Source organism: Amphimedon queenslandica, unplaced genomic scaffold (genome assembly GCF_000090795.2).
Source record: "Amphimedon queenslandica unplaced genomic scaffold, v1.1 AMPQUscaffold_13302, whole genome shotgun sequence".
Classification (NCBI taxonomy): domain Eukaryota; kingdom Metazoa; phylum Porifera; class Demospongiae; order Haplosclerida; family Niphatidae; genus Amphimedon; species Amphimedon queenslandica.
In genome coordinates this window covers 114,167-127,790 of record NW_003546462.1, presented here as the reverse complement: position 1 = coordinate 127,790, position 13,624 = coordinate 114,167, and the positions used below count along the sequence as shown (strand labels likewise).

Below are 13,624 nucleotides of genomic sequence, written 5' to 3'. Positions count from 1 at the left end.
TACATGATGTATATCATGTAATTGTGAACTAAAAACCGTTGCATTTTAAATGTACAAGTACATGTGTATGTTCTTTTCATTGATATATTGGGTATGTAGTATATGCATGGATAGTATCCATGGTATATGCATGTACATGTACTTGATCCCATGCAAATTCACAATGTAAAATGTATTTCTCTTCTTCTTTCCTGTAGATTATGATCCCATCATAAAGAAACACAAATGCACCAATCCTTACATCACTTCACTAACATGTACACAATCTCAGCTACTGATTGGTACCTCCACTGGTGTACTTATTACACTATCGCTAGTGGGAGGAGCTAACACTCATCAACTCCACCCACTAATCAGAGGTCATGTTGATAGAGTGAGTACCCTGGTATCAGTTCCGCCCACTCACACTAATAGTAATTATCAAGTGTTTATAAGTGGTGGCCATGGGCTGGAGGATATTAATAAAGCAAGAGCTAGTGATGATGTATCAGAGACTGAGGGCTGTCTTCTCTTTTGGTATTTATCATCTACTAAGAATCAACAGCTGCACTGACTGACTGTCACATGACTAACACATGATTAATAACATTTTATTGTTTGTGTATAATGCGAGTCACACATTATAAATTAAAATTGTGTAAATTTATGTCTTTACTTCAAATATTAAAATGTTTTCAATATCCTCATAATAAGGTAAAGTAAAACAAGTTTTTTCATGATGTTTGTCTAGCCATAGTTCCCTTAGTGTGTTATTGGTCTTGAGTGATTCTATCAGTTTCAATACTCCACTAGTATCAATGTTAGTCTTGTCAAGGTAAAGGTTAATGAGTGTATTGTTATTACGTAAAAGTTCAGCGAGTGACTCTGCACTAACTGAAGTGATGCCAGGATTATCATTAAGATGCAAGCATTCAAGTGTCTTATTGTATTCCAGTGATTTTGCTAGTGCAATGACTCCATCGTCACTGATTGAATTACCTGTTAGGGCTAGAGTTTTTAATGATCCATTGGTTGTTAGTTGAGAAGAAAATGAAAGGATACATTCACGCAAAAAGAACGAGGAGAGTAAATGAAGTTGTTCTATTGCATGTATTCCCAATATAATTGGTATTAGGGACTGTATTCTGTCGGATGATAAGTAGTTGAATGTAATAGTATTATGATTGTTCTCCAGTTTACTGATTACCTCCTTACATTGACCAACTGACGGTCTAGTGAGTGTTACATCATACCAATCCCACTCCACTTCTCCATCCTCTTGTACTACTATATAATAAAATGCATACAACTAGACTAGTCAGTTAATACAAATATTCAAATAGTAAGTATGGCTTGATAATATAATAGTTAATAAATAATTAGCGTTGCATTTTAATTTGCAGTACTAAATTAGAATGGTGGACTTACAAGTTTAAACTACATGACAAATAATTCTAATTACCTTCTATTTCTTTCAGTTTTGTTTCTTTTGAATATTGCTTCAACAATTTTTCTCTCTTTAAAAGTTTTTCTTTTAGTGATGCCCTTTCCTCCTTCAGTTCATTAATCAATTCTTCATTTTGAACTATTATTATAATTATGCTAAAGTCTATAAAACTATAAATTATACCATTAATATATTGACTCTTTTCAAGATCCATTTTTAATGCTTTTATTTCTTTTAATCTATTTTCTGATAGCTCCTTGATTGTTGCTACCTCTGATTCAGTAGCTATGATGTATAGTTAATCAAAGGATCAATACACAGATACATCTCTTACCCATTATTCTTTCATCTCTCTCTCTTAAAGCAGCTTTCAAATCATTAACCTCTGTTAGCAAGTCTGCCCCCTCTGTATTCTTACTCAGTATCTGTATACAATAAGAAAAAAATTAAAATTAATATTAAAACTTCCTGATTATTAATAACCTGAGTAGTATTCCATAGAGTACAGTTGCCGAGTATAAATTCCTTCAATCCTCTCCTTTGCAGTGTATCTATTTTACCAAGGACAGTGATTATCAGTGAGCCAGTGTATTCAGCAGGACAGTAGCAGGTTACCACAACTGATCGATTACGATCAATTTCATCTACCTGTAAAATGTATTTAAATCTGTTAAGTGGCTCCAACTCATCAAATACATCATTGATATCTTGCAATGTGCATTCATCAGGATTCCAGTTGAAGACAAAGACAACGGTTTCACATAAAAGGCGGGATGGAGTAGCAACTGCTTGTAGCTTCTCACCAAGGCAAAGACTCACTGATACTGATTTGCAGAAATCCTTAGCTTCCTCTTTGAATGACTCAATGATTGGTATAGCATCTTCTATGTTGAATTCAAAGGCTAAATTTTCAAGAGGACTAATGTCCATGATATTGCACTTTCTCCTCAGTACATCCAATACTTCACCAATGGTCATCTTATCAGAGAGCTGAGGCTTCAGATCAGGAAACCAGTCACTAATAAGTTGCTTTACTTCATTAATATCCAAGATATTTTTCTTATTATTAAAAATACGTCGAACTCGATAAAAAGTAGTACCTGACTTTAAATTGATTTCTTTAAACTTCTTCTTCACATCACGATCAAGAAGGATTTCGTGATCACCATGCTTATCCATTTCTTTGTGATCAAATGTTAAACCTGTTAATTGTAAAAGTAAATTTAGAATTATTGTGATTATGTACTTTCTGAACTAGTAGACATTGACCTTTGTTGGAAATCTCTGTTTCTTTCTGCCAAAAACTTTTCTTTCTCTGGAACATCATCATCATAATTGAAATGCTTTCCTAAACATTTATACTTTAATTATAAGAGAGAAAAGTATAACTCACTGTATTCTTCAAAGATGGTATCTCCAATATGAGCAGTCTCTGGGAACTTCCTCAATACAGTAACAAACAACTCCAGGTGTTTGTAATTGGAGTGAACAGCATCTCGTACAGCCTTGAGGAGAACTGCTCTACTGTCAGAGACAGAACCTCTGGTAGACATGACACAAGACAGAGCCTCATCGGATATAACCTCTTTATAAAGCAACATTGCCATACGAACTGGTTCAGTAATTGACTGAGAGAGAGCACTGTAATTATTCCTCAATATATCACTAGCACGATCTTCATTACTGATTACTACTCCCACCTGTGGTTGTACTACTGTACTATCATCATCTTGAGGAATTTCCTCTTCTATATAATTACATCATCCATAAAAATGCTACCAATATTCATGACTTACCATATTTGGTCATGATTTCATTGCCTATATCTCTTGTTTCTTCAACATCAGACAGCACTGTAGCAATATCTTTAAGTTTCCTGTAGTCGTGAGACACTGTTTCTTGCATGGCAGTCAATAGAGTGGTCTTCTTGTCATCCAGTGACCTCCTCTGATCTATCCTCTCCATTTCATCCAGAGTATCTTCACTTATACATCTCTTACAGTATAACAGTTGAGACACTTGTACAGGAGAGACAAGAGCTTCATTCAATGATTGAATATTCCTTTGAAGAATAAAAACTGCCTCAGTAGATGGTGGTACATCTATAATAATAAAAATTATTGTTAGCAAACAGCATGATGCTTTAACTTACAAGTTGTTTCATGTAATTCCCTCAGATGCTTTTCATATTCATAAGCAAGTGCATTCTCTTCCACTACACTTTTTCTCAATGCTTCTAGTACTTCTCTCCTACTAGCAGTAGGAGTAGTGGTCAGCCATAGATTGAACATCTCTATCATCTTCTGAGTGCTAGGGATAGCTTTGCCATTAATATCTTGTAATTGTCTCTGATCCAAGTCAAGCATCGTACCAAGTGTGTACCAGTTAGTACTAACATTAACATGCTCCGTTAGCTCCTTTATAGTTGGAGTAGAGGACAAGAAAGCATTGAAAGAGATTTCTTGGTGTTGGGTAGCCATTACTGCATAAATATTAGAGTAAATGATTGGAAACGGAAGCGTGGGAGTAGGCAAACGGGCGGGTACCGGGTCAGGATTTTTTGACAGATTTTGGAGCAAAAATCACAGATTTTATTGCTTTATTTTTTAATAACTCCAATAGCATGCCATTTATACAAACAAAACTCACACACAATACTAACCAGTGTTTATACTTTTTATTAATATTTTTTGTTAAGCAAATCAACTGAGGCATGTGTTGGTAGTTGTGTCACTCTTTAACTAAAAATACTTTCTGAGAGACTCATTTTGTTCTTGAGCAATAAACAAACCTCTTTTTGTAATTAAAAAACAAGGTAAAAAATTATAGCATATTATTATTGTTTTTGTATAATTTATTGAAATAATAGTCACACATCACGAATTAAATTTTGAGTAAAACAATTAAAATAGCGAAAAGTATAATCTATTTTTAATATCCTCACAATAAGGTAAAGTAAGACAAATTTCTTCATGTTCTTTATCGAGCCAGAGTTGCTCTAGTGTATTATTGATCATCAGAGATTCCATAAGTATCAGTACTCCATCAGTATCAATGCTGGTATGATGGAGACGAAGGTACTGTAGTTTCTTGTTAGTGAGTAAAAGTTCAGTAAGTGAATGTGCACTATCCGAAGTGATGCCAGGATTGCCATTAAGATGCAAGTTTTTGAGTTGTTTGTTATGTTGTAGTGATTCTGCTAGTTCAATGACTCCATCATCACTGATTGAACCAGTAGTCAGGACTAGAGTTGTTAGGGATTTGTTGGTTGATAGTTGAGAAGAAAATGAGAAAATATCACCACGTGTTAATAATGAAAAGTAAATACAAAGTTTATTTATTGTTCCTTTCTCCAATATAGTCGGTATTAGGAACTTCATACTGTCAGATGATGAGTGACTGAGTATAACACTCTTATCTGTATCCTTTAGTTTACTGATTACCTTCTCACATTGATCTAATGATGGATTACTGAGACGCATACTATACTGACTCCGCACTGCCTCTATTTTTTCACCCACTTTTACTAATAATAGTAAACAAAATAGTCAAATTTATGCAATGTTTTCATTTCATTAAAAATAATACTTACTGGGTGTGTCACTATCAAGTGAAACATCTGATCTGTCAGTATCAGATGAGTCATCAGTATTGGATGATTCATCTGTAAATATGTCAACTTCATCCTCAATATCTGTAGAAGGTATAATATGATCAACAATATTTATAAGCCTGCATGTCTGTCGAAATTGCGACAAAGCACACATTTTACCTCGAATTATGCTTTCCTTGTCTGTAGTTTTTTCTTCTTCTAGTGATGAGATTTTCTTTTTTAGTTCATCAATCATTTCTTCCTTTTGAACTATTAAATGATCATTAATTGATACTAGTATAATGATAGTACAAATCATACCATTAATGCGTTGACTCTCTTTAAGGTCTTTTTGTAATGTTTCTATTTCTTTTAATCTGTTTTCTGATAGCTCCTTGAATTTTGCTAACTCAGCTTCAGTAGCTATGATGAACATGTATGTACAAGGAATCAATACACAGATAAATCTCTTACCCATTATCCTTTCATCTTTCTCTCCTAAAGAAGCTTTCAAATTATTAATCTGTGCTTGCAAGTCTGTTTCCTCTGTATTCTTACTTACTACCTGTATATACAATAAGAAATAATAAAAGGTTAAAATCATTATAGGCATAACCTGAGTAGTGTGCCATACAGTACAGTTGCCAAGTATAAATTCCTTCAATCCTTTGCTTTGCATTGTATCTACTTTACCAAGGACAGCCATTATCAGTGAGCCAGTATATTCAGCAGGACAATAGCAGGTCACAACAACTGAATTACCCCTACCAATTTTATCAACCTGTAAACTCTGTAAGTGGTAGTCGAATCTATTAAGTGGCTCTAACTCATCCAAAACATCGTTGATATCCTGCAATGTATGTTTCTCTGGATCCCAGTTTAAGACAAAGACAACAGTTTCACATAAAAGGCGAGATGGAGTAGCAACTGCCTGTAGCTCCTCACCAAGGCAAAGACTCACTGATACTGAATTGCTGAAATCCTTAGCTTCCTCTTTGAATGACTTAATGATTGGTATAGCATCTTCTATGTTGAATTCAAAAGCTAAAGCTTCAAGGGGACGCAAGTTAATGATATTGCACTTCCTCTTCAATGCATCCAATACTTTACCAATGGTTGTCTTATCAGAGAGCTGAGGCTTCAGATCAGGAAACCAATCACCAATAAATTTCTTCACTTCATCTATTTCAAAAAAATTTTTCTTGATATCAAACTTACGTTGGACTTGGGAAAATGTAGAAACAAACTTCAGTCTCATTTCTTGAAACTTTTGCCTCATGTCTCGAGGAAAAAGGATTTTATGATCGCCATGATTGTCCATTTCATTGCCATCAAGTGATGAACCTGTTAATAGCAAAATGAGCAGAATTATTATGCTGTATGTACTTTCTGAACTAATAGACATTGACCTTTGTTGGGAATTTCTGTTTCTTTTTGCTAAAAATATTTCATTCTCTGTAACATCATCATCATAGTTGAAATGCTTTCCTAGACCATACATTTATTTTTAGTGAGAAAATTATAACTCACTGCATTCTTCAAAGATAGTATCTCCAATATGAGCAGTCTCTGGGAACTTCCGCAATACAGTAACAAACAACTCCAGGTGTTTGTAATTAGAGTGAACAGCATCTCATACAGCTTTGAGGAGAACTGCTCTACGGTCAGAGACAGAACCTCTGGTAGATATGACACAAGACAGAACCTCATCAGATATAACCTCGTCATGAAGCAACTTTGCCATATGAACTGGTTCAGTAATTGACTGAGAGAGAGCACTGTAATGATTCTTCAATATATCACTAGCACAATCTTCATTGCTGCCTGCTGTCTCCTGTGGTTGTACTAATGCACTATCATCATCTTGAGGAATTTTCTCTTCTATCAGAGTTATGATAAACTGGCAAAATGAAAATCAATATCTTACTATATTTGGTCATCATTTTATTTCCTATATCTTTTGTTTCTTCAACATCAAACAGCACTGTAGCAATATCTTTAAGTTTCCTGTAGTCGCTAGACACTGTTTCTTGCATGGCAGTCAATAGAGTGGTCTTCTTGTCATCCAGTGACCTTCTCTGATCTATCCTCTCCATTTCATCCAGAGTATCTTCACTTATACATCTCTTACAGTATAACAGTTGAGACACTTGTACAGGAGAGACAAGAGCTTCATTCAATGACTGAATATTCCTTCGAAGAATAGAAACTGCCTCAGCAGATAATGGTACATCTATAATAATAAAGATAGATTGATATTAGTTAGAACAGCATGCTTACAAGTTGTTTCATGTAAGTCCCTCAAATGCTTTTCATATTCATCAGCAATTGTGTTCTCTCCTACTACACTCTTTCTCAATGCTTCCAGCACTTTTCTCCTAGATCTACTAGCTTTAGGAGTAGTGTCCAGCCATAGATTAAACATCTCTATCATCTTGTGCGCGACAGTGTGGCCAGTGTGTGCTTCAATGCTTTTCAATCGTCTCTGATCCAAGTCAAGCATTGTACCAACAAGGTACCAGTTAGTACTAACATTAACATGCTCCGTTAGCTCCTTAATAGTTGGAGTAGAGGACAAGAAAGCATTGAAAGAGATTTCCTTGTGTTTAGTAGCCGTTACTTCCGATTTCACAAATGATTATAACAACTTACAAGACACGCCCAAACCAGGCAAACCTCTTGTAATTCTTATAAAAACACGAGTGAATTTTTGCAGCAGCAGTGTAACATCAGCACTGAAATGTAAGTATGGACCAATAGTGCATGTACATGATGTACATCATGTAATTGTGAGCTAAAAACCGTTGCATTTTAAATGTACAAGTACATGTGTATGTTCTTTTCATTGATATATTGGGTATGTAGTATATGCATGGATAGTAACCATGGTATATGCATGTACATGTACTTGATACCATGCAACTTCATAATGTAAAATGTATTTTCTCTTCTTTCCTGTAGATTATGATCCCATCATAAAGAAACACAAATGCACCAATCCTTACATCACTTCATTAACATGCACACAATCTCAGCTACTGATTGGTACCTCCACTGGTGTACTTATTACACTATCGCTAGTGGGAGGAGCTAACACTCATCAACTCCGCCCACTAATCAGAGGTCACGTTGATAGAGTGAGTACCCTGGTATCAGTTCCACCCACACACACTAATAGTAATTACCAAGTGTTTATAAGTGGTGGCCATGGGCTGGAGGACATTAATAAAGCAAGAGCTAGTGATGATGTATCAGAGACTGAGAGCTGTCTTCTCTTTTGGTATTTATCGTCTACTAAGAATCAACAGCTGCACTGACTGACTGTCACATGACTATCACATGATTAATAGCATTTTATTGTTTGTGTATATTGTATTAAGATAATAGTCACACGTATAATAACTTGGTATATATATAATTAATTATTAAAAACTAAAACTTTCTAATTAATTGTTAAAAACTAAAACTTTCTAACTAATTGTTAAAAACTAAAACTTTCTAGCTTTCTGTCTACAAAAAATATAATATGCTTTCAATAGCCTTGTAATGAGGTGAAGCAAAACAAGTTTTTTCATGCTGTTTGTCTAGCCAGAGTTTCACTAGTGTATCATTGGTCACCAGAGATTCCATCAGCATCATTACTCCATCAGTATCAATGCTGGTATGATGGAGACGAAGGTATTGGAGTTTCTTGTTAATGAGTAAAAGTTCAGCCAGTGAACGAGCACTATCTGAAGTGATGCCAGGATTGTCATTAAGATGCAAGTTTTCAAGTGCTTCATTATGCAGCAGTGATTGTGCTAGTGCAATGATTCCATCATCACTCATTGAACCAGTAGTTAGGACTAGAGTTGTTAATGATTTGTTGGTTGATAGCTGAGAAGAAAATGAGAGAATATCATCACGTGTTAATAATGAAGAGTAAATATTAAGTTGACTTATTGTTCCTCTCTCCAATATAATTGGTACTAGGAACTGTGTACTGTCAGATGATGAATGAATAAGTATAACACTCTTATTTGTATCCTTTAGTTTACTGATTAACTTCTCACATTGATCTAATGATGGATTACTGAGACGCATACTATACTGACTCCGCTTCACCTGCACCTCTGCATCTGCTTTTACTAATAATATTAAACAAAAATAGTCAGTTAATTGAAGTATTCAAACTTATGTAGTGTTTTTATTTCATTAAATAATAATACTTACTGGGTATGGGTGCATCACTATCAATTTCTGATGGTGTGTCAGTATCAGATGAGTCATCATTATTGGGTAATTCATCTGTGAATATGTCACTATCATTTGGTATCTCTTTAACTAGTGAATCTGTTAATGACTAGAAATGGCAAAATGTTGTATTTAATTAACATACTGCTATTGTTTTCAAGTTTTTGTTTTGTTTTTTGTCTATTTTCTGACAGCTCCTTAAATGATTCTAACTCTTTCTCAGTATCTGTAGAAGATATAATATGATCAACAATATTTATAAGTTGGCATGTCTGTCAAAATTGCGACAAAGCACACAGTTTACCTTTAATTATGCTTTCCTTGTTTACAGTTTTTTCTTCTTTTAGTGATGAGATTTTCTCCTTTAGTTCATCAATCACTTCTTCCTTTTGAACTATTAAATGATAATTGATACTAGTATAATGACAGTACGAATCGTACCATTAATGCATTGACTCTCTTTAAGGTCTTTTTGTAATACAGTAACAAACAACTCCAGGTGTTTGTAATTGGAGTGAACAGCATCTCGTACAGCTTTGAGGAGAACTGCTCTACTGTCAGAGACAGAACCTCTGGTAGACATGACACAAGACAGAGCCTCATCAGATATAACCACCTCTTCATGAAGCCACTTTGCCATACGAACTGGTTCAGTAATTGACTGAGAGAGAGCACTGTAACTATTCCTCAATATATCACTAGCACGATCTTCATTACTGACTACTCCCACCTGTGGTTGTACTACTGTACTATCATCATCTTGAGGAATTTTCTCTTCTATCAGAAAAATAATATTCATAAATTGGTAATAACTTGACAATAATCAATATTTTACCATATTCGGTCATGATTTTATTGGCTATATCTCTTGTTTCTTCAACATCAGACAGCACTGTAGCAATATCTTTAAGTTTTCTGTAGTCACTAGACACTATTTCTTGCATGACAGTCAATAGAGTGGTCTTCTTGTCATCCAGTGACCTCCTCTGATCTATCCTCTCCATTTCATCCAGAGTAGCTTCACTTATACATCTCTTACAGTATAACAGTTGAGACACTTGTACAGGAGAGACAAGAGCTTCATTCAATGATTGAATATTCTTTTGAAGAATAAAAACTGCTTTAGTAGATGGTGGTGCATCTAAAAAAGATAAATAGTATCAGGCACACTCATAACATGCCGCATGCATAAATCATAGTATATACAGCTTACAAGTTTCTTGGTGCAATTCTCTCAAGTGCTTTTCATATTTTTGAGCAAGTGTGTTCTCTCCCACCGCATCTGCTCTCATTGCTTCCAGTACTTGTCTCCTACTAGCAGTAGGAGTAGTTTCTAGCCATATATTGAACATCTCTACCGTCTTGTGAGCGTCATTGTGGCCAGTTTGTGCTTCAATGCTTTTCAATCGTTTCTGATCCAAGTCAAGCATTGTACCAACAAGGTACCACTTAGTGCTAACATTAACATGCTCCGTCAGCTCCTTTATAGTTGGAGTAGAGGACAAGAAAGCAGCGAAAGAGACTTCCATCTTTTGAGAAAATGAGCCTCGCCCTTGAGTGGGCGTTCATCTGATTTTACAAATACCCCGTAATAATTAATAATGATGATAAAAATTATAAAAAATAGAAGAATTTTTAAAATATGTTTGATCCAAACAGCAATTTAAAAATAATCTCGACAGATGACTGTGACATGTTCTCCTGATAGCAAATGTACAGCTCTCTCTCCTCAAACAATCTCCTAAAAAGCAAAACAAAAATAAATAAATAAATAAACAAACAAACAAACAAATAAATAAATAGATAAAGAAACGAGTTTTCAAAGGATAGCAAAAATATTAAAAATACAAAATTGAAGGGTTAATGCTCCTCACCCTATTATCCAGTAGTTCAGTATAGGAGGATTAGCTAATGACCCATGAATATTCTTAGCTCCTCCCCCTACTCCTCCCCCTCTTGTTGATAGCATGGTACATGATACTAATACTCCATGCTCTATCACTGAACTCCCTCTTAAACTAAACACACCATCATTACCATCTTTCATTGAGGAAACTGATGATACCTATACATGAACAAATGATATGAAGTAACAATAATAATGGTGATAGAGACATTGATAATATTATACTGTTTTGATGGTTTTGATGTCCTTATGCTAGGTAGTAAGTTTAAGCTAATTCTGAGCACAAACTTTGGAATTGTGAGTACCTTTTAAAATGGGCCATTTTTGAGAAGCTCTCTGTACTGTAGCCCATGGTTTTCTCAAAAAATGGCTCTGAAATCACCCTCAATTTTTATTACATTTTCTGATACATATTGATGTACTTATGCTATGTAGAAAGTTTGAGCCGATTCAAAGCTCAAATCTGACCTAACCCTCCCTAATATCCTTGACCACACCTACCTCCTCCTCCTCCTCTTCCTCCCATACATTGTCCTCCTGTTCCTCTCTCCTCTTCTGGTTTCAATATCTTACCATATTCGGTCATGATTTCATTGGCTATATCTCTTGTTTCTTCAACATCAGACAGCACTGTAGCAATATCTTTAAGTTTCCTGTAGTCGCTAAACACTGTTTCTTGCATGGCAGTCAATAGAGTGTTCTTCTTTTCATCCAGTGACTTCCTCTGATCTATCCTCTCCATTTCATCCAGAGTAGCTTCACTTATACATCTCTTACAGTATAACAGTTGAGACACTTGTACAGGAGAGACAAGAGCTTCACTCAATGATTGAATATTACTTTGAAGAATGGAAACTGCCTCAGCAGATATAGATAATGGTACATCTATAATAATAAATAGATCGATGTTAGTTAGAGCAGCTTGCTTTATCTACAAACTACAGCTTACAAGTTGTTTCATGTATTTCCCTCAAATGCTTTTCATATTTATAAGCAAGTGTGTTCTCTTCCACTGCATCTGCTCTCAATGCTTTCAGTACTTCTCTCCTACTAGCAGTAGGCTTAGTTTCCAGCCATAAATTAAACATTTCTACCATCTTGTGGGCGTCAGAGTGGCCAGTGTGAGCTTCAATGCTTTTCAATCTTCTCTGATCCAAGTCAAGCATTGTGCCAACTCTAAGATACCAGTTAGTGCTAACATTAACATGCTCCGTTAGCTCCTTTATAGTTGGAGTAGACGACAAGAAAGCATCGAAAGAGATTTCTTTGTGTTGAGTGGCCATTACTTGAATTTACTTCCGAATTGCTGTCGTAGATCTTTGTAAACACTTTCATCAGCCAAGCCCTGCCCGAACCTAATAACTTATTAACTACTTTTTGTAAGTAAAATTATATTATAGAGATAATGATAATAAAAAATTAAAAAATAGAAGAATTTTTAAAATATGTTTGATCCAAACAGCAATTTAAAAATAATCTCAACAGATGACTGTGACATGTTCTCCTGATAGCAAATGTACAACTCTCTCTCCTCAAATAACCTCCTATAAAACAAAACAAATAAACAAACAAATAAATAAATAAAGAAATGAGTTTTCAAAAGATAGCGAAAATATTAAAAATACACAATATACATGGGTTAGTGTCCCTACCCTATTATCCAGTAGTTGAGTATAGGAGGATTAGCTAATGACCCGTGAATATTCTTAGCTCCTCCTCCTACTCCTCCCCCTCTTGTTGATAGTGTGGTACATGATACTAATACTCCATGTTCTATCACTGAACTCCCTCTTAAACTAAACACACCATCACTGTCTTTCATTGAGGAAACTGATGATACCTATACATGAACAATAACAAACAATGATGATAGGGAGATTGATAATATTATACTGTTTTAATGTTCTTATACTATGTAGTAGTAAGTTTGAGCTAATTCTGAGTAGAAACTTTGGAGTTGTGAGCACCTTTTAAAATGGGCCATTTTTGAACAGTTCCCTGTACTATAGCCCATGGTTTTTTTTAAATGGCTTCAAAATGACCCCCAATTTTTATTACATTTTCTGATACATATTGATGTACTTATGCTGTGTAGAAAGTTTGAGCTGATTCCAAGCTCAAATCCTGACCTACCCCTCCCTAATATCCTTGACCACACCTACCTCCTCCTCCTCCTCTTCCTCCCATACATTCTCCTCTTGTTCCTCTCTCCTCTTCTGGTGTAAGATGGTGTGAATGGCTGACGCAGTCTCACGGAAAGTGATCAGTAGCTGACTGTGAACTGGTTGACTGCTGACCTGCTCGTTGCTAGGGGATACGAGGAGACCACGCCCACTTTCAAGAGATACGTAATAAAGCAAGTGATTCTCCATTCCAGCAGTTAACCTGAAACAAAAATAAATAAATTATACCACAAAAAATAAATATAATAATTGTACATGTACTTACAAATTTATACGACAATATT

At 35.1% G+C, this 13,624-nt stretch overlaps 5 protein-coding genes across 5 annotated transcripts; all 5 read right to left on the bottom strand.

The window, feature by feature from the left end:
* Positions 1–638: 638 nt before the first annotated feature.
* On the bottom strand, positions 639–3,994 carry LOC109583508 (uncharacterized). Its single transcript, XM_019998896.1, has 9 exons — positions 3,579–3,994; positions 3,223–3,528; positions 2,820–3,173; positions 2,673–2,774; positions 1,910–2,628; positions 1,761–1,851; positions 1,610–1,711; positions 1,442–1,564; positions 639–1,266 (listed from the first exon to the last, which is right to left on the bottom strand). Exons 1-9 carry the CDS (start codon positions 3,904–3,906, stop codon positions 644–646), a joined length of 2,748 nt encoding a protein of 915 aa, XP_019854455.1. The 5' UTR covers positions 3,907–3,994; the 3' UTR covers positions 639–643.
* A 140-nt stretch (positions 3,995–4,134) lies between these two features.
* Positions 4,135–6,478, bottom strand: LOC109583492 (uncharacterized). Its single transcript, XM_019998878.1, has 7 exons — positions 6,405–6,478; positions 5,635–6,362; positions 5,493–5,583; positions 5,340–5,441; positions 5,199–5,288; positions 5,019–5,120; positions 4,135–4,952 (listed from the first exon to the last, which is right to left on the bottom strand). Exons 1-7 carry the CDS (start codon positions 6,421–6,423, stop codon positions 4,330–4,332), a joined length of 1,755 nt encoding a protein of 584 aa, XP_019854437.1. The 5' UTR covers positions 6,424–6,478; the 3' UTR covers positions 4,135–4,329.
* Positions 6,479–6,573: 95 nt separating this feature from the next.
* LOC109583494 (uncharacterized) lies at positions 6,574–7,717 on the bottom strand. Its single transcript, XM_019998879.1, has 3 exons — positions 7,299–7,717; positions 6,946–7,251; positions 6,574–6,899 (listed from the first exon to the last, which is right to left on the bottom strand). The coding sequence occupies exons 1-3, from the start codon at positions 7,519–7,521 to the stop codon at positions 6,652–6,654; spliced, it is 777 nt and encodes a 258-aa protein (XP_019854438.1). The 5' UTR covers positions 7,522–7,717; the 3' UTR covers positions 6,574–6,651.
* An 811-nt stretch (positions 7,718–8,528) lies between these two features.
* On the bottom strand, positions 8,529–11,699 carry LOC105313455 (uncharacterized). Its single transcript, XM_011406904.2, has 9 exons — positions 11,659–11,699; positions 11,126–11,316; positions 10,465–10,992; positions 10,087–10,392; positions 9,693–10,028; positions 9,556–9,645; positions 9,397–9,477; positions 9,231–9,350; positions 8,529–9,145 (listed from the first exon to the last, which is right to left on the bottom strand). Exons 3-9 carry the CDS (start codon positions 10,778–10,780, stop codon positions 8,529–8,531), a joined length of 1,866 nt encoding a protein of 621 aa, XP_011405206.1. The 5' UTR covers positions 10,781–10,992; positions 11,126–11,316; positions 11,659–11,699.
* An 878-nt stretch (positions 11,700–12,577) lies between these two features.
* On the bottom strand, positions 12,578–13,542 carry LOC105313454 (protein inturned-like). The gene is made up of 3 exons (XM_019998895.1): positions 13,320–13,542; positions 12,810–12,997; positions 12,578–12,701 (listed from the first exon to the last, which is right to left on the bottom strand). Exons 1-3 carry the CDS (start codon positions 13,527–13,529, stop codon positions 12,596–12,598), a joined length of 504 nt encoding a protein of 167 aa, XP_019854454.1. The 5' UTR covers positions 13,530–13,542; the 3' UTR covers positions 12,578–12,595.
* Between the last annotated feature and the right edge of the window lie 82 nt (positions 13,543–13,624).